The sequence below is a fragment of the Anthonomus grandis genome, chromosome 5 (assembly GCF_022605725.1).
Source record: "Anthonomus grandis grandis chromosome 5, icAntGran1.3, whole genome shotgun sequence".
Lineage (NCBI taxonomy): Eukaryota > Metazoa > Arthropoda > Insecta > Coleoptera > Curculionidae > Anthonomus > Anthonomus grandis.
The window spans coordinates 25,038,867-25,065,978 of NC_065550.1; the positions used below are offsets into that span (position 1 = coordinate 25,038,867).

General features: G+C 30.9%; 1 protein-coding gene across 1 annotated transcript in view; it reads left to right on the forward strand.

The window, feature by feature from the left end:
• LOC126735876 (C-1-tetrahydrofolate synthase, cytoplasmic) overlaps positions 1–26,122 on the forward strand; it is a 32,365-nt gene extending 6,243 nt beyond the window's left edge. The window contains exons 6-16 of the mRNA XM_050439969.1: positions 2,447–2,558; positions 11,453–11,675; positions 15,140–15,313; positions 15,364–15,500; positions 16,066–16,398; positions 19,774–20,012; positions 23,109–23,298; positions 23,357–23,609; positions 25,395–25,680; positions 25,746–25,898; positions 25,966–26,122. Of these exons, the coding sequence (XP_050295926.1) occupies positions 2,447–2,558; positions 11,453–11,675; positions 15,140–15,313; positions 15,364–15,500; positions 16,066–16,398; positions 19,774–20,012; positions 23,109–23,298; positions 23,357–23,609; positions 25,395–25,680; positions 25,746–25,898; positions 25,966–26,055 (2,190 nt within the window). The 3' untranslated portion in view covers positions 26,056–26,122. The remainder of the gene's footprint in view (positions 1–2,446; positions 2,559–11,452; positions 11,676–15,139; positions 15,314–15,363; positions 15,501–16,065; positions 16,399–19,773; positions 20,013–23,108; positions 23,299–23,356; positions 23,610–25,394; positions 25,681–25,745; positions 25,899–25,965) is intronic.
• Positions 26,123–27,112: the final 990 nt, after the last annotated feature.

The following is a 27,112-nucleotide window of genomic DNA, read 5'->3' on the forward strand; positions in this document are numbered from 1 at the left end:
TTTGATCCAAAACGCAAAGCTTGGAGCTTTGCCAGTAGAACGCCTTCAAAAAATCCGTATAAACAGCATCAACTTGTGAACCCTTACCAAAAGCATTAAACAAATAATCTTCATAACATATTAAGTTAGTAACAGTGGAACGACCTTTTTGGAAACCATGTTGACTGTTAATAATAAGGCTTTTACATTGCCATGACAATTGCTTGGTTACAAGTGCATCCAAAAGTTTAGGCAAGGTTGACTGTATACAAACTCCCCGATAATTACTGACATCACTAGTATTGCCAGACTTAAATATCGGCGTAATATACGAATTCTTTTAAAAAGAAGGAAATACTCCCGACAAAAGACAGATTGAATAAAGTGCAAATAGGCTTCGACAGAGTACAAACACATTCACGAAGTAGCAAGCTGGGTATGCCATCCGGTCCCGCAGAAGTCTTGCTCTGTAAGTCAAGAATGTCGTCAAAAACCTCTACTAAAGATAACTCATCGATAGACAATTAAATTCCAAGTAAAATTGTTGAAAATTTTGTGGCTTTTAATCAAAAGTAATTAATTGTTTATATTTAAAGTAGCGTATGACCGAGCGACAGCAAGTTTAATATGTCGCCTATTGTAAATATAACAAAAATATTATACAATAACTTTTGCTTACAATTTTATTTTTCATTAATTAAGCAAGTACTTCAAGGGTGCGAAAAAAAAACTAAAATTTTGTTCCTAGGTTTTTCTTAATATTTTGAAAATGCGACTTGAAAAACTGATAGCGATGTTATTAAATTACTTCAAATTTTATTTTTAGACCAAAAGTAAAAAAATTATTGATATTTACCAAATGCTAAGAGGGATGGTGGGGGTGTTTTACTCGCTGTGAGGAAGGAGTTAAAACCGCGATTAATTAAACACTCTTGTTCATCGTTAGAGCAAGTTTTTGTTTCTGTACAACTTAATCTTAAGAATATTGTTTTTGGTGTGGTTTACCTGCCGCCAAAATCTGATATGGGTCAATATAGTGCTTTCTGTGATACAGTACTGGAGATCTTTGAAGCCCATCCGAATTGCTTATTTAGTATTGCAGGAGAATTTAACCTACCTGGCTGCACTTGGTTTAATGAAAATCAAAATCTTAAAATTACCTTTTCGGATGGGTGTTCGAATGTCGCACCAGCTTCACTGCTTGGACAGGTATTTAATTACTTAGATGGTAAAGAAATGTCTCAGCTACCAAATCCGGAAGGCACATTTCTTGATCTTTGTTTTTCTAATATTAATCTAATAATCTTCTGGATTGGCGGATGATTTTTTATTGCCGGTCACTGGCTCTCGACACACTCCGTATGAATGTGTCTTTTCAGTACCATATATGTCAAGGTCTCTGAAATATTCAGTAAAGTTTTTCGACTTCAAAAGTGGTGATTTTGTATCGTTAAATAATTTCCTTGCATCTATCGACCGGGACTTTATTAAGAACACTTAGAAAATTTAAAAAAAAAAATATTAAATACATTTGTAAATCTGCAGAGAAAAAAAAACTAATTGTGCAATTGTTCCTCCAAGTCAACAAAGTTTTATAATCATTTGTAAAGTGAGATATTGGAATTAAAAAATTAGGTCTAAGTCGATTATAAGAGAAAAGAGCTGTGTTATGATGTGAAGTCTTATGTCTTATGTCTTATATATTATCTATCATGAATCGCATTTCTTGGAGTTTTTATAACAAATAATTTGGCTTTTGGTTTTGATATACCCAATACATAAATGTAAGAAAATGAAACTTTTGGAAAAGAAATGACATTTTTAGCCAATGCCATTGATACGCGCGTATTTCGTACACGTTGCACTTTCTGCTGGGTTATTTTATCAAGACAAGGATAATAAACGATAAAACAGTAATTTAAAATGGATAACACTAAAGTTGTCTACCTGCTTTGAAGTGTAAAGGTAATGAAGGTTACGAGGTGCAGAAAAAGCAAACTTTTTCATCAGAAAAACGTATTTTAAATAGGTTTCTCGCAAATTTTTTTGCAAAATAATGGTATTTTTTAAAGTCTGTTAACTTAAACTTCACTTGTTCCAAGTTTCAATCCTACCGATTAAATATAACAGGTTCTAACATGGTGTTGAAAATATTACACGTAAAACCCTATGACCCGAGATAAAAAAAAAATGCACTGTATACACCCTGATATAATGTATTATTTTTAAAGCCTAAAAATGTCAATTTTAGTAGCGTCCTTAATGCTTTTACGAAAATTATATCGATTGCAAATTAGATTCTATTTTGTAATTTACCAGTTAACCCAATAGGTTCAAGGCATCCTATCAGGCAGTAATTAATAAAAAAAAATTCAATATTTATTGCTGCGATATGGCTTACTATTTTATTAGCCTAAGCATTATTGTTTTGTTTTCTAGTGGGTATAAAGTTTTTTTATGTTTTTAGTGTCAGCAAGCTGATATTTTGGTAGTCGCCATCGGTAGAGCCCATTTTGTGAAGAAAGACTGGGTGAAACCTGGAGCTGTGGTCATTGATTGTGGAATTAATAGTCTTCCAGGTGAGCACTATTTAATTTTGAATATTGCTTTTAGGTTATTTATAAGTCGCTCCGACAAGCTTTAATTTTAAAATCAAGATCTTGTTATCTTGCAGTAAATACTATCTAAACCTTTCTGTAAAATAATCTGCAATTTGTAAGGGTTAGACACCATTTAGGTTTTGTGGACTTTTACCCTAAAGAAACTCCTAACTTTTAACAAAAAATCCAGTTTCATCAAAATCCTTGAAAACTGTTTTCATAAAACGATAAAAGCTTAAAATATATATTATATACAATATTTTAATTATTACATACAATTATTATAAACAATAGACAATAATATATTACAAATTATTTACCCTGCTTACATGGTATAATATCTCAGTGGCATACATTTTAAATATGCTTATTCTGAAATTTTTAGCAAATTTTAATCATTTTTGAGTGGAAATGTGAGACACCACCCAAAATTTAAAAATTTTTGAATTTTTGTCAAGTATGTTATTGATGAAAAAAGGCCTAAAGATTTCTAATATTAAATATTTGAATGTCACTGTATATGTAGTACAAGTATCTCTCTTTGAAATTTTACTTTCAAAACATTATATTAATCTATTGCCAGATTTCTATAAGTCATGTCATATCCTTTTCTTACCACCTTCTTATAACTTATATTATAATTTGTTGATTTCATGTTGTGTGCTCATGGTAATGTCAGATCACTTCTTAATAACTTTGATATTCTTAAGAATCATGTGGCGGGCCAGGACTACGGTGTTATTGGCATAACGGAGAGCTGGTTCTTTCAGGGCATTGACGATCAGGCTACTTTTATTGAAAACTACAACTTTGAAAGGCAAGATCGACACACTAGAGGTGGTGGGGTTGGTTTATATATCCACAACACATTAAATTACTCAATTATATACCGCGAGTGTGCTGATGCAATCGAGCATTTATGGGTTAAAGTAAAGATTGAGAATGAAATAATTATAGTTGGAGTTATTTAAAGGAGAAATTATAGTGAATTTTTGTCAATGTTTAAAGACACTTATACTAGATATTCACGCACCTCTTACTGTTAAAACTTGTAAAAATAGACCTTACTGTCCTTGGATTACTGATAATATAAAAATAATGAAGCAACACAGAAATCGGGCTTTAATGCGCTTTCGAAAAACAAGAAATTTGGAACATTGGAACTATTATAAGCAGCTAAGAAATTTTACCACCACCGCCGTACGTAATGAAAAAAAGGCTTATTTAAATAACAAATTTCAAAACTGCACTACTCGAGACAAATGGAAGGAGCTTTATAAGTTGAATATAATAAATTACAAATTAGACAAATTCCCAAACATCTAAAAAAAGTCGATGAATTTAACGACTGGTTCAATTATTTAACTTCTAATATTACTCCTCCGACAAACGAAACCTTCAATTTCTACTTCAATACTAACTCGTACTTTCCAAAATCTTGGAAGTCTGCTTTTATTTTGCCACTTCCTAAAAATAATAATCCCTTAAATTTTGGCGAACTTAGATCAATTTCAATTTTACCAGCCCTTTCAAAAATCTTGGAAAAAGTAATGGAAAAACAAATTACCGCCTATGTTACTGATAAGAATATTATATTACAAAAACAGTCGGGATTTCGAAAGGGATTTAGCTGTGTTACCGCTCTTACTGACGTCACTGATGAGGTTGTCGCCAGTTTGGACAAGGGTGATGCAATGATTTTAATACTGCTTGATTACTCTAAAGCATTTGATATGCTAAATCACGAACTTTTGATTAATATTTTACATTATTTCGGTTTTAATACTACAGCTACTAAATTAATTTTATCTTTTTTAAGTGATAGAACACAACGAGTTTTAATTGGAGAAGATAAGTCTAGGGTGGCAATAGTAAGGTCTGGCGTCCCACAGGGTAGCATTCTGGGGCCTTTGTTGTATAGCATTTTTACGTCTGCTTTTATGGATAAATTGCAATTCTGTAAATACCACCTCTACGCCGACGACACACAATTATATTTGTCATTTAATGCTAGTAATATTGAAAGAGCTAATTTTTGTTTGAATGCTGACCTTGCTCTAGTAAATAGAGTCTCGACAGATCATTCTCTTATATTGAATCCAGCCAAGAGCGTGGCAATGTTATTTTGTGGTGATAATAGCAGAAGGGCGGTTTTGGATCATTTCCAACTAATTCTTAATGGAGAACTTATCCCCTTTCATGTCTCAACTAAAACTCTAGGCCTAATGATAGACGTCAAGCTAAAGTTCACAGATCATATTACAAGTTGTCTTAAGAAAGAATTTTCAATGCTGAAAAAACTTTACAAGCATAGATCTTATTTGTTAAAAGAAACAAAAAAAAATTTACGCGACTCGTTAATTCTATCCCATTTTAATTATGCAGATACAGCATATGGACCATTTTTAGACTGCGCTAACCTTGCAAGAATTCAAAAATTACAGAACTCGTGCATAAGGTTTATTTGTGGAATTAGACGTAGGGAAAGGGTATCACATAAATTAGTTGATCTTAAATGGCTTAATATGTTAAATCGCCGAGCGTTGCACTCCATATGCTTTTTTTATAAAATAATGAAATTTAAAGCACCATCATATGTCTATAATAAGCTCAGATATCGTACTAACGTTCACAATATAAAATTCGCAGACATGACCTTTTGTCTATCTATACCTTTACATAGAAAGAAATTTTTAAAAAGTTATTTTCTTATAATATTGTATCCAAAATTAATAAATACAAAATTTGGGATTTTTTCTAAATCTACATCGGCTTTTAAAAAATCAATAAAAGTGGTTCTTTCATCTAACCAAAATAATATTTAATGTATTGAAATAATTTATGTTATTTCTTGTTACTGACATATCTGGTAAATCAGTCGCCCTGGTTCTGCTCTCTTTTGTGTCGGGATTCCGTGTTTGGATCTGGCGCGCGTTTGGAAATATTAATTTTTATATGTATATTTTTCTCTACTATAAGAGTCTACAACAGAAATATAGTCAATATACCTGTCCCCCTCGTCCCTCCTTTCCTGCCTCCTATTAGTAAATAATAAGTAAGCTAGGATAATTTAGAGTTCTTTTCTTTTCGGTTAGTTATGGATGTAGGGCATGCTTCGTACAGTTTATAATGCGGTTCGTGACTTTTTTTTTTAAATTATGTAATATTCAGTAATAGTGTTTATGTAATAGTGTAATATTCAAGGTCCTAACAGCTCCTTCTTCTGAGGGTAGCTGAAACGTGACCTTTATTTCCTCTTTACAGTTACATGCTGAATTAATACACACTGATGGATTTTTTTTTCTTTGTATTTATATTGTAAACTTATTTATATCTATGAGTGAGGATATGTAATATCTTATGAGGAAATATAAACCGTCTATTATTATTATTATTATTATTATTATTATTATTATTATTATTATTATTATTATTATTATTATTATTATTATATAACTCACCCATATGATGATGCTATATTTTAAATTATAACTAGATTTTTAGACTAAAAATGTAAACTAAGCATAAAATGAAATATTCCGATTATCAGCACATACATAAGCAATTTTAATGTACAGGATGGCATAATTGTGTCCGTTACGGACTGTGTTAAAATAGACTTTTTGTGGGATCCACGGGAATTATTTTATTTCATATTATGAAGTTATAATTCATATAAATTCTTTTTTCTTTCTATATAATATATAATATTACTTATTCTATATATTCTTTCTATATAACTATTTTTTTTTCCAAGGAATTCAATAATAAATTAAAGATGTTGGCACCACTAACCGTTCTCCCAAAATCATCAATCGGTGGTTCTCTCAAAATAAAAAATCGACGTAAACTTATTAGATTTACAAGACCTGAAAGACAAGAAAATACGTCAGATTCCTGGCTTAAAATGAAAAGTGTTTCCAAATTCCTGTTGAGCATAAAAAATCATTTCGGAGGCCTGGAAGACAAAGAAACTATGTCAGATTTGTGGAATAAAATTGAATATATACCCAAGTTCCTACAAAACATAAAAAACAATTTTTCAGGCCTGAAAGATATATAGATGATGTCAAATTCTTGGAAGACACTTAAAATGAGTCCAGAAGCCCATAATCCCCCGTTTTCATTAAATTCCTGGAGAAAATAAAAAAAAAATATGTCAGTCCAATGCCTGGAATAAAATGGAAAAATTCCCTAAATTCCTGGAAAGCAATCAAAATAAATTAGCTCTTTTGCTGCATTTTAACTTTATACAAAAATATTAAACTTGATATTTAAAATATAAAGAAAAAATAAATTATTTATTTAAATTTATCATATTTTTATAATATATCTAGACGGAAATAAATATGCCAATTTTTTATTTCTTTGTAATCTGTTGTTTAACTTTTTCTCATTATATAAATATGGGTTGATCTATTTTTCCTTATTTTTGAAAATACTGCTTTTTATTCAAAAAGATCTTCTATGTTTATAGTGTTCTATACAAATATTTAGTTTCTAATCAATGGTTTTATTCTAAGAAACTCTCCAAAATTGTAAATAAAGCTTCCGATTTAGATACAAAACATATTTACAAAACTGGATAATAGGCATAATTAAACTTTTTTCTTGTTTCTTAGTTTTTTCATAACATTCTGGTTCTAATATTCTTGTTTATTAATACAATTATTATCAATAAACGTTACTGGATAAAACATCATTTTGCTTCGTTTTAGATAGCCTTCGGCAACTTTTTCGTATTTATAAATGTTTGATAGGCACTTAAACGCATTTAATCATATTAGTTTAAATGATAAAAAAAATATGGTTATTAAAACTAATTTTGGACATTTTCGTGGTCCATTTTTAATATTCACGAAATATATATTTCCAACAATATGCTCCTTTCACTAAATAGTTGATGCTTTGACCCAGGTATATTTATTATTCATAAAACTTCCCATATAAATTATTATTTTTCTATCGTTAGTTATAGAATAATAATAGTTTAAAAATAACTATAACTATCAAATACTTCAAAGAAACTAAAAGCAAATATTCACCTTAGGATTTAAATATATGCCCAATGCACCATGGTAAAACTTGTTATGAAAATTGCTACATTGCTTTAATTTTTACATTATTACTTTACAGAGTGTCGAAATATAATAAATACATATAATTTTTACTTTTATTTATGGCTTTTTTATCATTACTCTCTTTAAATTTCTTGCTTCAGCATTTTACAATTATGAAGGTGCAACCTGTTCGAAAAACTAAATTAAATTACACGAAATACATGAAAATTCTTTATCAGTCATTCCGATAACTTAATAATATTTTTCATCGAGACAGTCTATATTATCATAATTAAACTGTAATCAGTCCCCACGATTACCGTACACATGCCATTGTAAAGTAATTTAAATCTGGTGGAAGAACGACTGTTCAGTGGCAGTTTTACCTTCGAGGTCGTACGGAGAACACATAATCATAATTAGGCAGGCTTATTGTGTTTAAACGAGTTTTTTTATTGATTTAATTTGTTAATATGGCTCAAAAAGGTAAATATTGTTTTGTCTTTCTTAAATAAATTGAATTAATTGATAAATGAAGTGAATCTAACAGATATCTTTTCTTATATGTTTTGAAGCCTTAAAACTTATAAATAACATTATTAAACCTATACAAAAGTCCTTATATTTAATTTTTGTTTTTTTTTTAATTTGTGATTATTATTTAATAGTATTATTGTTATTTATTTTACCGAATTTAGTAAAAGCATCAAAAGATTATAGGGATTTTCAAATAGATTTCTTGCCTTTTTGAGGATTTATTCGGGTTCATTCATATAAATTCTCATTTTTTTAAAGGTCTTCGATTATGACTCTCAGAGTATGTAATGTTTTTAAACCATCATACATTTGATCAACTGAGTCTCAAACTTTTATAAGATTACATAACACATCGTTAACAATCTGTGCAATACCACTGCTTTTGTAAGAAATATAACTTAGATAGTGCCGGCACATTTTATCACGCATTCATGGTCATGGGTCTCTAAAAAATGGAACAAAATTAATTATTTCTTTAAATGAATGCCAAAATGATTTGGACTTCGTAAAATTGTTTATAGAGATAGAAATGTCACACAACCATTTTATTTATTTAGTAAACTTCTGAGGGTATAGCCTATGCTATGCCCTGTTGTCCCAGCACGTTCTCCTGATGAGCTATCATAGTTATTAAAACAATATATAAAATCGACGATATTTTGAAAACTATTACATTTGTGCAAGATATCTTTATCGAGTTTTTAGGTTTTTCTCATCACAGCAATTCGTATTAGAAGCTTTTGTTTTAAAAAAATTAATGGTTACGTATAGGCATGCAAACGTAATGTTTTACATAAAATTTAAAATGGTTGGACTCCGGAAAGTCCGCTTTCTCCCCACAATTGTCCTGGAACAAGAACAGGAAGAAGAACGTAAACGAGGATTCTTTATTCACAAAATAAATACAATTTAAAGATAAAAACAAAATTTAATTAAGTATTATATAGAATAATTACGATTATAAAACCGACCATAAGACTTTAAATACAATAAGAAGAAAGTAGCACAATGGTAAAATTTTTATAACTACACATTTTAAGAAAATAAAGGAGAAAATTATCGTTAATATAGGTCGTTATATTAGTGACCACAGGAATTATTCATTAAAAGAATAATAACAAAAAAAATTTAAAAAGAACAAAACAAAAACTAATTATAAAAAAACTCTAGTCAATATTTTATATATTTATTTTTACCCAAATCATCTATTATAAATGAAAATTTCACATTAATGAAAAGTCAAAATATATGTAAAGAAAACTTCATCTCAAATAAAATTTTCAATTAGACCAGAATTATTCCACTTTCTTTCCCATTCCATTGAATATTACATTTATATTAATTTTCAGATATTGCATATATAAGCTAAATTGTGTAGACAAACTGTCAAAAAAAGAAGAGAAAAAAATTAAACCGATGTTGAAAAAATCTAACTTAGAAACGTACACAATAAGTTCATTATATTTTACATCTTTACCCATATATTGTCTACTCACAATCCTAAATAAAATTGAAGCGCATTTCGAAAAAGAAAAAACAAAGAACAATTTTCAATACGTACCATATAGAACACTTGCGTGATATTTACATATATGATATTAAATACATATCGAAGGCCTACCCACGACACTTTTAATTTGCCAAAAATATAATAGACACATATCATAATTATGTAGTAAATAATTATGTATCTAAATTTTATCGTCTAAATTATAATTCATCAAATTTAGTAAAATGAAGCCAATGGGCATTTAAAGTTGCAAGATCCAATAGTTACGTTCCAAATTTAAAACAGAAAAAAATACCTCTTGTCTTGTAAATAATCTTGGTTGTTCACACTGTGTACGTGACCATTTCCACTTTTCACGTCGTAAACAGAACCGTTCAGGTATTATCACTTTTTAGTTTATTCACAGCACGTTTTTTAAAAACACTAACTAAAAATCACTGGACTGCCCTTGGTACCCAATTCTATAACAGATGGGATTTTCCAAATACCCTGAGAGCTATTGAGAGGAAGCATGTTCCCAATATTCTAATTACAAACATCATTTCAGTATGGTTTTATTGGTATCTTGTGATGCAAGTTAAAATTTATTTATTTAAGTTGAAACTTGGCCAACTTTCTCGTTACCGTTCCAGGGATTATTCACGTTCTTCGGAAGCCGTTGTGCATGGGTATATTATAAGTAATGTCTTGTAACTCTCTTCCCGTTCTCGTTTCCTGGCTGTTGTGTAGCGCTTAGCCTTTAGAATATTATACATAAAATCTGTGTATAGATTTTTCTGCAGTTCGTCGTGGGATAGCCTGGATAATTATACTTTATATAATGGCGTTCATAACAATCTTGCAAGGATTGGTAAAAATATAGTAGTCGCATATATCAGAGTTTATAGAAGTTTTCAATTTTTTCTGAATCACTATTATCTTATCTATATTAAGGATTTACAAGTTGCCAATAGATATTAGATTATTAATGTCTTTGTGTTTTGCTGCCTTTAAGCTGAATTATTAAAAGAATGAAACGTTATTACAAATATGAATACTATTGAAAAAAGGAGAGTTGCTAGCTGATATATTTAAATATTTTTCAAGCTCTTACAGGAATTTTGAATGTTATCCAAAAAATTTTGGAGATTTTATGAAATCTTCCAGGGATTTAATTTTTTTTTAAATGGTTTCCAGGTTTTTAAGAATTTTTCTCCAGAAACCTGATATCATGGTTTTGGAATCATTTTGTATGAAAGAATAAAATAATAATTTATTTTCTACTGCCCAATATATTAATAAGTTTTTGTATGCTTATATGAATTTAATCTGGAGATCGGATATATAATGACGTATTAACTTGATATAATTTCTTTGTGAAACGGGCAATACTACTTATAAGTTAAAAAAAACATGTGCGAATTTAGACAAATTTTACTTTAGAATTCATGTTGGTCTTATGCATACATTTTAATTGATTTGTAAATATTTTATTATAAACTGTTGTGATGTGTGATGTTTAGATATTCTGTATATGTATAGTATTTGTGTAAAACCCCACTATTCCAGTTTGTGGTCCAGATATTGTATGCTTCTGTAAAATATACTTTATTAGCATGAAATAAATATCTATCTCATTTATTCTGTATAAGTATAGGCGGTAAACCCTTTAGGTTTATTAAATTTTGTAAATAAGATTAAATTTTTATCAGTTTTCACCAAAAATTATTGAAAAAAAAGTTTTTTTTTGCTACACAGGTAATATACATATTTTGTCAAAATTCTAGATCCAACCAAAAAATCCGGCCAAAAATTGGTCGGTGATGTGGCCTACGACGAAGTTAAAGAGGTAGCATCTCACATTACTCCAGTTCCGGGCGGCGTAGGGCCGATGACTGTAGGCATGTTGATCAAAAATACGGTAAATAGTGCCGAAAGAGCTTTAGGAGGAGTAAGACATTTTTGGAATTTGAGGCCACTGCCTTTAAGGCTGAAAACACCTGTACCAAGGTAAGAAAGACAATTTTACTTTAATAACCCATTAAAATTATTTAAAAAATTAAAATTCAAAATCCACAGTATCGAGAATTTTTTATTAGTTATATGTTTCAGCTATCAAAGCATCATAAGTTTAGCAAAAGACTTCTTGTGGTCTGAAGATGCCGTAATAAGCGAAACGTGTGACTAATACAAAATGCATGATACTGTAGATAATCAATATTAATTTTTTCAAGAAATTAGTGGCTTTCTTTTGGAAAATGGGTGATTCCCTTAATTGATCAAAACGCCAAATTATTGAAAACCTGCAATTCTAGTGAAATGGAGTAAAAGTGGCATACGAAAGTTAAATATTTTTGATTGTATTACGGAAAATGTGTGTTTTCAATTGTCTCTTCCAGTTTTACTCACTTCTAAAGAATATAAGACTAACATAATAAACATACATAATATCTACGTAATTTAATGCAAATGAATACCAAAAAAAGCCCATTTTAGCATTTTACATTTAATAAATAAAAGTTAGATCGTTATTGATTGTCGTATTCCAGTTTTAATGTGTTGTATTGATTTGACCCCTATTAACAATTTGCTACTCGTAGTCCGGTTAAAACTGGGTATTTTCAACTTATAGAAGATAATGCAAAAGGCTAATTTTTGAAATTCATACTTTAGTCAACTATTATAATTTAATTTTTTAGAAATCACATATTCACGATTGAATATTAATACAAAAATTTTTAAATTTTATGTTAATTCATAGATAGTTTATGAAAAATAGTTATCGTGTTGAAGTTTGTTTAGGATATTTTGTTGATCAGTCTAAACTGAAATTGTCAAAATAGGTAATTTTTAATATAGTCATTAATTTTTTCCTTTATACTACTATTTGGTTCAAAATTTATAAGGTGATGAGAAATTTTAGGTACATGAATAAATAATAATTAAAAAAATTATCTCGGGATATTAACTCGTTCGAAAGTTCTAACATTATTGCGCAACATTAGAATGATTTTGATATTTTTAAATAAATGATAATTTGGCATTTATACAAGAATTAGAAATCCCCGATTTAGATAACCTCTGTTAGCCACTCTTTATATTTACAAATATTGGTACGTTTCAGATAATATATTAAAAATATTATTGGTCTCATATTATCAATTTGAACAAAAATTATATCTAACTGAAACCATGTAAGAAATTAAATATAAAATTTGATGTTTAATTTCGCATCTTGGATTTTTTGTTTGTAATTAGTTTAAAAAAATCCCCTAAAGTTTGTGGTAGAACTGCTAGATATTTTTTTAATCGTTGATGTTTTTCACTTACAAAACACGAATTAAAAATCGATAGCACTAAAATCCCCTTATAAAGACACTTATTTATTAGAAATATAAGGTAAAATACATATAAACTTCAAGAGATCTAAAACGAAAAGCACAGTGAATACAACAAAAGATAAAATGAAATGCAAACTAGGCTGAAAGTAAAAAAAGTTAACAATATTTATATAGGGTGAGTGGTTTATAATTTAACTTCCCTCACAGATTCAGTTCCATGGCTTGATGGGGTAGTTGAATAGGAGGCTCATCAATGAGAGGTGGGTTCTTCCAGGGGTATTTGTCTGGGAATAGGCACATCTTAGTCGGATCCTTTTGTAGATTAGATAACTGATGGCAGTTATTAGGCTTCTCTATTTTCGGGTGGTATATGTTGGGGTAGCGAATTGTTTTCTCCATTATAAGATTGGTTGTGGATAATCTGACTATGCAGTTTACCTAGTCATTTGATGTCATCAGTGTGTGCGCTGCAGAGTCTCTTCATTGGGTATAATGACTGTATATTTCTTTGAAGATACAGCTGATTAAAGATTGGTTTGGAGATCTTCACCTATACTTGTTGGCAGATACTTCGATTTTTATTTTCTGCTAATTAGATGGCACAAGGAATGTCTTTTGTAACATTCTATTGCAGAAGAAGACCTTTCCATAAATCTGTTGGTACTAATTTTTCCGTTAAGAGAGGTGCAAATAGTTTTTAATCAAACATTTTTTTTGGGTATTGTAACATTACACATGCTCTGTTTCTGTATAAGTATCGAGTAAAGATGGAAATAGTTTAAATTTGACATGTAATTGGTATTTCTTAATAAAAATGCCATTCTAAACTTTCTATTTTAATTGTTTGTTCATAGAGCAAAGTGTTTTCTAAAACTAATTACTTTTAAAGGCATGTGCTTTGCACCTACTATTTTTTGAATTATGTTTAGTTCGTTATATAGGTTATTAGTTTTTATAATACAGGGCTGTAAAACTTTCAGTTTAGAAAACGTTACTTATGTTTTGAATGTCTTGCAATATTGAGCCAATAATTTCACATAAATCGATTGATTTATTGTATGATTAATATAATCGGAACTCTGCAAAAAGTTCGAAATTTGAACTGCTTGTTTTAGTTAATGTAATCTATGAGATTTTTAATTATCGAACCTATGCCGTCAAACCTCGCTTAAACCTGCGTGGTATAATTTCTTTTAAATTGAATTTTTCTTGATCTTGGATAATCTCGAATATTTTAAGGTAGTCAACAGTTTCTGCTTTATAGCCCATGTTAATATATATTGTTGTGGATACGTTTAAAACCTTGACATGCAGTTTATTCACCTCTAAAATGATAGGGTTAAGGTCGTAATAATAAATTAATGTGGGTATATTCTTCAACTTTAGCAAATCCTCATTTAATCGGTAGTAATCTGGAATTATAAGATAATTTTTCTATAGTAATTTGGTTTTCGAAAGCATATGCACGACAAGCGAGAAGTAATATGAGGATTCTAAATGCCATTATATGGGAAGGAAAGACTTCAGGGTCCAACTTCTTGAAACTGTTCAATGTAGTACAAATCTCCTGGGCTTATGAGACTATCCAGTTAAATTGACGATGTATTTAGCTGAATTAGTACACTTATAACTTTTGGTCTTTGCGAGTAGTCGAATATTTACTCAAGTTACTCACGATCGATTGTTTGATTGCCAATAAGTTGTAGATACAAAAGAATCAATACAATCAATAGATATTGATATTTGACAATGCTACCAACGACTACCCCAATTAAAAATTGATAGCACTAAAATCAATTTTAAAAAAGACAACAAAAAGTGCAACGTTAATAATATATATAGAGTAAGTGTAATAACACGTCTTTTTCAATAATAAGCAAAAAATCACAAAACAGATTTACCACCAACCAAAACTCTTTATTTTACTCCCTCGACACGTGTTTCATTTTCGGGAGAAGTTTTATTTGATTTATGATTTGATTATGATATATCAAATGTGGATTCGAGTGTCACACCAAAGGTTCCAACCATAGAACTAATAAGCAAGAATGTATGCCTGAACCAAATAACATTAAAGAAAATCAACGGTTCATCTTTGTAATTCAGTTTTTTCTTACGTATTTTAAATTTTAGTGACATTGAAATCGCAAGATCCCAAACACCAAAGGACATCTCCGTACTAGCCGAAGAAATTGGACTGTTGCCCAACGAAATATCGCAATACGGCACCAAAAAGGCCAAAATATCTCTTTCCGTCCTTGACAGGGTTAAGGACCGACAAAAGGGCAAATATGTTGTCATTACAGCGTAGGTAATATTACAAAAAAATAAAGCAGTATTAAGCTTGATTTTTTTAGTATCACCCCAACACCATTTGGTGAGGGTAAAAGTACAACCATGATGGGACTCGCTCAAGCACTCTACACAAAAATGAAGAAAAACACTTTTGCCACCATGAGGCAGCCTTCACAGGGGCCAACCTTTGGAGTTAAAGGTAAGGTATTGATATATTTTATACATATAGTGTATAGATATATAAATATATATAGTGATGGGTCAAAAAAAGCAAAATTTTATGTTTAGCCGATAATTTCCTTTTAGTTCACCATTTTTTTTCTTTTAGCTTGTTTATAAGAAAAATAAACAGGCTGATAACATTAAATAATGATTTAGAAGAGCAGAGTTTTTTGAACACCGTGTATAATTTACTATTTTATTAAAATAATGGTTGATTTTTAAATGAAATATTTGTGTAAAGTACGCACCTGTCCCTAAAAATAAAGTGCAACACGAAACGCTACAATAAAAATAAATCATAACATACCAACTATTAAACTAAACTACTGAACTTCTGGTATTTTATCTTTAAAGGAGTTTAGATAACATCCCCAAACTGTGTGTTAAATTGGATGCTCTAAAGACTTTTCCAGCATTCATTGTGCTCTTATTAATATTATAAATATTCTGAATTACCTTTCCGAATTGACTAAATGAAATTCCTAAAATTCAAGATTGAACTTACCATTCGATCGCCCAATAAATTCTGTGGTTTCCCGTAGGTGGTGCTGCCGGAGGCGGTTACTCCCAAGTAATACCCATGGAAGAAATGAATCTTCACTTAACCGGAGATATCCACGCCATTACAGCAGCTAATAACCTCCTTGCCGCCCAACTGGACACCAGGATTTTCCACGAAGCCACTCAAAAGGACGAGGATTTGTACAACCGTCTTGTGCCAAAAATTAAAGGCACCAGGGCTTTCTCAAAGATCCAGTTGAGGAGACTACAGAGACTCGGCATTACTAAAACCGATCCTGACAGTTTGACTCCTGAAGAGAGGGTTCGATTTGCTAGGTTGGACATTGATCCAGAACATGTTCTTTGGAATAGGGGTAAGTAGTATAACTAATATAAATAACGTTTGACAAAAGCGCGTATTGTATTTATAAAAATGCAGCTGCAGACAAACCACATGGATGTTGGATAATCGTTTTATTTATATTGAACAAACCTAACCTGTATTAATGTAATTCAATCAATCTAACCTAACGAATAAAATAGTATGCAACATAAGCACGTGGTGTATGCGAATGTACCAAAAAATAAAGATTTACATACATAACATGAGATCCTGTATTAAAATATGGGATGCTCTGGTATTTAATTGTTCTGTGGAGGCGAAAAATCCAAATACATATCGGTCGAACCCTTTGTGTGTTAAAGTAATTTGTGGTATAACATAAATTGAGAATTTTTTAATGGTAAGTAATTTTTTATATTTAACACAGGTATAACATAATGTATATAATACAAATTAAATTAGATGACATACCAAATTAAAAAAATAGTTGATTTAAAAACTCTTGAATGTCAAGTATTATTTTGAAACAGGTTTAGAAAAAATTATATAGTAACACTTATCGACTTTAAAAATGTTCAAATCAAATCAAAATAATTTATTATGTAAAGACCTATGTAGACTAGCCCTAACCAAAACAAAAATCTACAGTACTAAGAAAGATCAATGCATGTAATTTGATCGGTGTTGAGGTACTAAAAAGTTCACGTGGATATTTCTCGTATTATGCTGGTGACTAGTTTTATAATAGTTTTATAGTTTTTGAATTTTGTTAGAAATATAAAAAGTTAAACTTCCAGAAAAAGCTATATCGCCGTAATTAAGTAGAGAAAGGATAAGATGTGGTTACACAAGTTAGTTTTTAGTACATTATTTAGTCGCATGTATGCTATTTTTATTTTGTTTATTATATGATTTTCAAATGATAGTTATAGTAGATATGGTATATACAGTAGTATGAGAGGTATAATACTGAATTTATTTTTAATATTTGGATTCAAAACTTTTTTTCCAAAGGAGACTACCAAGCTTTTGGCAGGATTTATTTCTAAGTTGTGATCTTTACAAATTGACGCAATGCTCTCAATATCAGAATTAAATTTAGTGTTAATATCTTGCATATCCGACAATGAAAATATGATACATATTTCTGAGTCCTCAGCATATTACTGTGTTTAAGAGTTTAGAACTGATCTATTCATATCAGAAATATACATTAAAAATAACAATGGTCCCATTATAAAATTGACCCATTTTTAAAGTCAGAAAATCTGCTGCCCGAATGTATGTACCATTACTGCCTAGTAATACAGACTAATATCTATTCTTTAAATATACTTTTAAAAAAATTAAGAGTTTGAGTAGAGAAACCTTGGTTTTAGTGTACTTATGGACTTGGTAAAAAAAACGGTCAATGTAATTTTTGGATATCAAGATCATCAAAAATTTGATAAACTATGGATAAATCATCTGCAAACATTTAATTCAACAGTTTAAATCTGGTAAAAATTAATCATTAATATAAATCATTAATAAATAATATGGAACACTATGAGAACATTCTGACCGCCCTGAAGAAAGATTTTCTTTTACGAGAAACATAGTTCTGAGCTTCTGTTTATAGAGTTATACTTTTTTATTAGTTTATAGACTTTAAACTGTATAGAAAAATTTGTAATCGCAAATAATGCAATTAATCGGAATCAAATCTTTCCATTCACCTAAACTGGCTCTAAAGTTCCTGTAAACGACTTTGATCGATTAATAATTTATTTTTTATTTTACTTAAAACGACATTTTAAAATTAATAAGTTTTGAAAATGCACAAAAAACATCTGTCACTATCACTTAATTGATCTCGATTATAACACTGCGATGTAGCCTCTACCACCGGTGCTGTTTAAATGAGCTACAGTCTTCGTCAAAGGGTTTTGACACTGCGCATCCAAATTTCATCGGCCGGTTGGATATGGTTGAATAGTATTTTAAATAATTGAAATGTAATAAAGGAAATCAAATGCCTTCGGTTTCTTCATGGTTTTAATCGCAGTTGATTATGTAATTATTATATTACGCGAATGTGGTATTAAGGCTCATACTGGTATTAAAGGTAATAAGCTGGTAGATTTGTTAGCCAAAAATAGTATTGCCGTCGACAACTACATACCTGATGTTCCTTGTCTTATATATATATCCTTGTGATATATACGCAATAATTAGGAAAAATACAAATGTTAAGTGGAATAATATTTGGGAAAATATTTGCAAAGAATCTCCAACAAGTTTTTGCAAATTAGTTCCAAAAATACATTCTGCATACTGGCATAGTGAACTAAACGTGCCAAGTCGTTTTAAAACAACTATAATTCGTACGAAATTGGGACATGTTTGCTACCCAGCACACCTCAACAAAATTAAAGTATTACCTACTGATCTGTGCACAAATTGTAATGTTACAGGTGACCTAAATCACATATTTTTTGAAGTAAAAAATATACTCAAGATATCGAGATACTAGTGGTTGATTTACGCGTGGAATGTAAAGTGGCCCATTTAATATTATGCATCTATTGGCACTAAAAAATGCAACAATATTTAATTATCTAATTACCTTCCTTAGAAATGTAAGACTTAGTATTTAGTTTAGATTTTTAATTAGAATAGTTATCCTAGTTCCAGGTCTCATTCCCTTATGTTTCCGTGGTCAATATTCCTTGTATTGTATTAAGTTGCCCTGACAGACCCCAGAGGCGTGAAGTTTGTCTCACTGTCTTAAATGTTTTAGGATAGGATAATGTAGCTAAGAACTGTCCTATAAATTAGATATATCTAGATATTAAAAATAAAAAAAAAACATAATTTGCATAAAGGATAAAGGATAATAAAAGGATATTTTTAAATCAATTATCCGAGTAGTTAGAAATATACGATACGTAATAATGGCAAATCAAATAAAATATAAAAAATTTAACTGGCTGCATGATTAAATGCCACATGCCACCAAAAAAAAAAGAATGTGAAGCGTAGTCATATGATCGTTCTTGCGCAGCGCCCTTTGCTTTATGGCGTTATTGGGTACTACTTATACAAAGTTGGTAATTCATTCTACTTTCATGCGTGCGGTTTAGACTAGAATTACATAAAAGTTTCCTGCCAGAAAGATACTTTAATTTTCAAAACAAAACAAACCAGATCACTAACACAGATACTAGTTATAACATATCAAATCAATAGAGTGTTTTGGTTCTTGGCAGGAAACTTCGAAGGTTGAACATTTCTATGTCTTCTAGAAGTTAGCACCTAAAAGTCGGCTTTGTAGCAATAAGCCTATTTAAAAAGAATCGTCGTTTAAAGTTTGTTTTTTAGTTATAATTGTAGCATGAAAAAATTACATATGATTTTTTTTTAGTGGTCGACATTAATGACAGGTTCCTTAGAGAAATCACTATCGGTCAAGCCCCAACTGAAAAAGGAATGACCAGGAAAACTGGTTTCATGATTTCCGTGGCGAGCGAAATCATGGCCGTATTGGCTTTAGCCAAAGATTTGGGAGACTTTAAGGATAGACTGTCTAAAATGGTCGTGGCTTTTGACAGGAAAGGCAACCCCGTGACTGCCGACGATTTGGGAGTAACTGGAGCTTTGATGGTACGATTCTTACAAGTCAAAGTAGCAAAAAATATTATTTATTTCAAAGCACTAAATAAGCAAGAAAGTAAAAAAAAAAACATTACAGCATTTAGTTTCGCAAATTTTCTCCATATCTAAAAAACAAATGTACTTGGTTTTTATTATTTAAAAATAAGCGCTATGCTTAGAAATCCTGATTGTTATAATAACTACTATTTGTTTTAAGAAAAATAGATATTGGGTTGTTTAGTTCAACAAAAATACCGGTGAAAAAGTGTTACTCATTTTTATTTTTATTTGGATTAACCTTACCATTGCATTAATGCTAAATAAAATACAAAAGTGTAATACAGTAGAATCTCGTTAATCCCAACTATTAAAATCCAGGGTAATTCGGATTAGTGAAACATTCGGACTACCGAACAAGTTTATTTTAAATGATTTACTGGATATAAAGTCTGTTCTATACAACTACTGTTTATTAAATAAACATGTACAACTAATATTTATTGAAAAAACTTGTAATATTGTTTGTTTGTTTAACATTTTTTTGATGCATTCAAAAAGCAACTTTTCTTTTAATCTTTGCTGCACTCAATATAATTTAAACGAATGTCGTTTTCTTCTGCCCACTACAGGACCACTTTTTACTTTATACAGTCTTTAAGTTACTAATTTCCTGTTGTTCTTCGTTGTCACTTATTTTCAGTGTACCTTCTTTCAGTGGCATTAAAGTTTTGTAATTTTTAATCCAAACCTTAATTTCGTCGTCATTCAAGGTTTCTTGTGACAAAGATAATAGCATATCTGAGACGAGAGCATATCGCGTCACCAAACTGAATCAAGTCACGAAGATCGTCGTCTGACTCCAAAATATTCACCGTTCGGATACAATTTTGGTCCAGCAATATTGCAAAATGTGTAGGAAAACTTTTTCCCATGTATCTTTGCCAAAGTATTTTCTGACCTGAGGCACGAATGAATGGTGAAACCATTTCTGTAATATAGCAGTTATGATTTTTTAGCTCCCTCACTATTTACGCAGGCCAAAATTGTTACTCTCTATTTGCACGTTTTCCTTCCTAATGCTGATCTTTTATAAAAATATTTCCTCTAGCAGCACTTTTCAGTACAAAGTTGATTGATCGGCGATATATATTTGAGAAGGAGAAATATTGAAACTCCTAATTTTCTTCGACAACGTCAGGAAAAGGATAGATAGCGGTTTCGTTGCAGGATAACTTTTCGCCACATATTTTTAACGCTCTTAAGCTATGTGTGCTTGTGAACTTCGCAATCCAATCCCCACTAGCCACAAAGTCATCTTTGCCATAACTTTGGGTATAGAATTACTTTGTTTTTATCACGAAAATGTCGTATAATATAGGAATATGCCTTAATATTTGCCTACAGAACCAATCATAGAACAATTTTCGGGATACTCTGCAGCTAAAACTTTGCCATTAAACCCACGACGTAATTTGTTCCATATTTCAATTTTTTGGTTTAAAGGAAATGTGACATGTTTACGTTTTGGAGTAATTTTTCCACACCCCTACATAAACTACATACGACTATGTCATTCAACGGTGAAAAGACACGTATGCACATCTAAAATGCTTGTAACCAACCTGTTTGAACTACTGTTGTATGTAGCTTAAACTGGTTAAATCTGGCTTCGGATTAGTGCATACATGAAAATTCGGATTACAAGAGACATAATTTATTTATTACAAAGGCTTCACAACAGAAAGACTTAACTATCCAAAAAACGAAAAGCACAGATAGGAACCAATTAACAAGTAAACAGAAATTAATATTTGACTTATTTTTAAATCCTCAAAGAACAATCAATATGGAAGTAGGTAATAAATTTATAACAATCGAAGTAAAAAGTAGTATAATGAGAATTTATAATAATGCTATGGTTACCTAAAAAGGGAAGGAATTAAACTTACAAGAACTAAGCATCAAGTTGTCTTAAATGGCGCCTAAATACATTAATAAGTTTGCGTTAGAATTTGCAAGTTCAAATGCATTAAAATTTCTAGCACATCTAATTAATGGGGAGTTTGACAAATACTTGGAGTACCTGAAAATATTTAAAGTTTGCCTGTTACGCAGAATGAAAAGGCTAGTACTAATACATAAGCTTTCTAAACGGAAAGGGAAGTCAATTTGTGTATTAATAAACCTATATACAAAAGTTAATAAGATAAAAAATAACGTTTTTCTAAAGACTCCGTACCGTAAGGTTTTCACTATAGCTGAGAAAATGCCTAATTTCATTTGTAAATTAATATATTTACGAATTTACCTTATACCCTTTCCAACTGATCAATATATTTGTGATACATCAGACTCCAAACAACTGTTGCATACTTAAAGATAGGCCTTCCCAACGAATTATATAATAAAATTAATGATTTAATATTGCTAAAACCGGTAGTTATTCGAGATATGAACCCTGCATTTTTAATCGCTCTTTGACTAACACAATTCTCTTGATGTAAATCAAACGACAGCCTGGAATCCAAGTTTACAACCAAATTCCTATTTAAATATCTTAATAATTAACCAAGATAAAATCACATTTGTTCTGTACTTGCGGTGATTTCATTGAGAAAAGTATACAGTAACATTTTTCAGGAATAATAAATAATTTATTCAAAGTGTAGTAATGTGTAAGTTCGAAATATCTGACTGCAATGTTTGAAAATCTGATGGATTTTTAATAGCTTTATCTACCTTCAAATCATCCGTATACAAATTACCTTTTGTACTATTAGAAAAACAGACAGAAAATGATATCGGACCCAAGTGAGATGCTTGAGGCATTTCTGAACTCCCACCAATACTTACTACCACCATTTTTTACATCATATTGCACACCGAAATTCTCCAGCTTCCCAAAAAGCGTTGAATGATGAACCTTATCAAATGCTTTCGAGAAATCAGTGTACACTGACCTATGCCATGTGATCATTATTGTTTTTTTTTTCAATTTAGGTTATTGGAGGTTCGGATTAACGAGGCTCTACTGTACTAACTATTGGGCTTAATTTATTTCAGTTTGTTGCTATTTGAGTCTTAAATGAAAACTTTGGTTTCTAGATTTTACTTAAAGATGCCATCGAGCCAACCATGTTACAAACGTTAGAAGGTTCTCCGGTTCTCGTACACGCCGGCCCATTCGCAAACATCGCCCACGGAGCTAATTCTATTATCGCCGATAAAATCGCATTGAAATTGGTCGGTCCAGACGGTATAGTTGTAACTGAGGCAGGATTCGCTTCCGATATTGGTATATAAAACATTGAAATCAAATTCGACAATATTAATTAAACAAAAAAAACCTCTAGGCATGGAGAAATTCTTCAACATTAAATGTAGAATTTCTGGTGAAATTCCAAACGCAGTAGTGCTGGTAGCGACCATAAGAGCCTTAAAAATGCACGGCGGTGGACCGCCGGTCGCCCCAGGAGCCCCATTGGCTCCGGAATACACTCAGGAAAATTTGGGACTGCTTAAAGCAGGTCTGCCGAATGCCATGAAGCATATTAGTAACGCCTTAAAGTTTGGCGTTCCCGTCGTTGTTGCTCTTAATCATCATACGTGAGTAGAGTTTTTTTCTTTAATACCAAGGAAAGAAATCAAGAAATAAAAGACTGTTTCTTGCTCTTAATATTTATTAATTGGTGCATAAGGACATGTTTTTAGAAAAAAAAAGTATTTTTTTCTTATTTCAGGAAAAGAAACCTGGTAAGATCTTAAGCGATGCTGCCATCAATGACGATTTTAAGGTTACTTCTTATAGCAAAAAATCTATCTCGAGTCATTGTATCTGCAATAGCTGAAACTTTAGTGGTTTTTGCTCAGTACATTCTGATTTTGGGATATTTTAGATAGGACATCAAACAAACTACTCCAAAAAAATTTCTAATGTTATTAAGAGTCAATTTAAGAGATACTCCTTGCATTTGTGCAATCACACACTTTTTGGAATAACTCATCTTTAAAGTACATGGCTAAATACGATTTTGCAGTCCAATCATACCGGAGCTCTGCGCTGCATTCACTAGAGGGGCCTTCAAAATTTGGAGATGCAAAAGTATCATCTCTTCTCCAAAACTTTCGCTTTAAAGGATCCACAGATTGCTTGGCCATTTTTAAGTTTTCTCTCAGGACACTAAGAGAAATTCTATCTTCTTCTTCTTCCTCCTCACTGCTGCTTACTAGTTCTTCATTAATTATTTCTTCTTCTCTCCCCATTAAATTATCCATAGTTGGAATTTCTTCTTCATCATCAGACATTTCAATGTCAGAGTCATCATTTCCAATGATTTTTAGTATTTGCTCCAATTTTTCGTCATCTTCCCCTGGCCGAAGCACTCTTTGATTGCCAACAATTCCTAAAATAAATTTTATGAGTTAATTTAAAATGTGCATGAGATAGATCCAATGTCCATTTAAATGGACGCGAATAACTTAGGGTAATACAAAACTTATTTAAGTTTTTTATTATTGTAATGTTATTTAAATTTGTGTATTAAACATTTGCAAATAAAAACTTTCACAAAAATCATTACAAAACGTTAAAAAATAGGCTACATACCATCATAACGAGAACCACGTGCAGCCGCCATCACAACAGAACAATTACAAGTGCACAATTAAAGTCGACCGAATCGGACTGGGCGGCAGCACAGAAGTGTCCAACGTAGTGGATGCGAGGTCTAAGCTGCTTAAATAATAAATTAACGAAACTGGAAACATAAAACTGGCATGCCCATTTAAATGGACGCTAGGTCCCAGGAGGACATAAAGTGCCAACAGTCTTATGTAAAAAGCTGTAGAAAAAATTTATACTTGTATTTCTAAAACAAATTAATTTTATTATAAGTAGCCAAAAAAAATTGTTGGAAATCATTTATAAGTTCTTAACTAAGCTGATGAGGTGAAAAAATATGACTTTGCTGGAAATATCCTATAAGAGATTCAAATACTTCCGCTCCATTTCGACAACAGAGAATAAAACACTCCAACATATCGTATTTTTCATAATTTGAAGAGTTGTTCATTTTGAAACTCACAATTAATTACACACACTTGACCCTGACAGTAAATTACAATTTGACAGTTACCTAGGTAATTAAAAAGATAGTAAACATTATTATGGGGAGATTGAAGAGAAATATCAAAACCTACTATCATGAAATCGTATCGTCGTACTCCGGCCTGTTCAAAAAATTGAAACTTCTTGTTTGTGATTTCCTTACATTGCACTTCTATGAAAGAATCTTCTAAACTTCAAGCCTTGCATGTTCAAAATATTTGTCTTATTCTTATTATGTTAAAGTGTTTTTTTAATAATAAATAAATCAAAATGTCTCTTTTTAGAAACGATACTGACGCAGAAGTTCAACTGGTCATCGAAGAACTGAAAAAGGCAGGCGCCTATGACGTAGTGCTTAGCAAGCATTGGGCCATGGGCAGCGATGGTGCCGAGGAACTCGCCAAGGCCGTTTCCAAGGCTGTAGAACAACCGGCGAACTTTAAATTCTTGTACGACCTCGACTTCCCGTTGAAGAAGAAAATTGAAACTGTCGCCAAGGAAATGTACGGGGCCGGAGATGTTAAATATACCGACTTGGCTGAGCAGAAACTGAAGAAATACGAAGATCAGGTACGGAGTTTTTTTTAATAATATTAATTTATCTTCTCCTTTACTATTCTTGCTTTTTTATACAGGGTTACGGTAATTTGCCAATTTGCATGGCCAAAACTCAGCTTTCTTTAAGTGACAATCCTGCCATTAAGGGTGCTCCCACAGGTTTCACACTCACTGTTAAGGACGTTTCTGCTTCCATAGGAGCAGGATTCATCATTCCATCTACCGGAGAAGTAAGTATCTTAACCGGAACTCTTAAATTGGATAGTAAGGGTCTAAATTATGATAACCTATTTGCAGATCACAAGGATTCCAGGGTTACCTACAAGGCCTGCAATCTACGACATAGATCTGAACATTGAAACGGGGGAAATCGAAGGACTTTTTTAAAAATGAATTCGTGTATACATAACATGTTTTTCATTTAAATTTTAATAAATACAATTATTTTTACAAATTCGATGTTTTTTTTTATGTACCCCCTTCAAGTCATTGAAATCGTCTATAGAGATATAAGACTGGAGTGACTATAAGATTCTTGCAAAAATTTAAATTCAAAATGTACAATATGGTGAATGTTTAATTTATGAAAGTGAGGCCCTATAAGGAAACTATTTAAGCATGTAACCTGAAGAAATTCACGTTTCTGTACATTTTGAATCTAAATTTGTGAATTTGTCAGATTTTTCTGTCTCGCAATCTGAGTTTCATCCTAAGAAAATACGATAAAATGTTTCGTTTGGTATCTAATAATTATAAAGACGTCCGCCTAGGAGAAAAATTGATCCCTGTACATTATGAAGGTTTATCACGGTATGTGAATTATAATGCATTAAAATAAGAGTAATTCATTTAGATGAATATTAGCATTTTCCTATAGTTTCAATACTTTTGAGCAATTACTAAAATCAGGTGTTACCATTACAAAATTTCTTTTTAAGGATCTTGAATCCTGCCTTGAGGAAAAAGCAAAATCTCTGAAAGTCTACTTGATCCCTGAATTAACTTAGGTTAAACCATTTAATTTCCGAGATACTGGAAAACTTTATATAAAGACTTATATCTTATTTTGTTTTTTTTTTAAATTTATTTAAATAGACATAATTCCATGCATCGGAATTGTCAATTAAGTAATAAGTAGATAAAGCACGGATGATCAGGAAGCATAGTCTTTAATGACCTTTTAAAAATTGAAAGACTTTCAACACTTAAGGTGGTTTGGCAGTAGGTTAAAAATCCTGAGAAAGGTAATCACAGGGCCATCGTGTACCTGGCATAAATGAGTGAGAGGAATATAAAAAATGTATCTCCATTTCGAGTTCTATAATGATTATAATATCTCCAAACCTAGCAAAGCTTGTCGACATGACAATAAGGAATTCTAAACACGGTTCGGATAATGGGTTTTTTGATAGATCAAAGCCTTTTCAGTAATGCAGGAGTCACC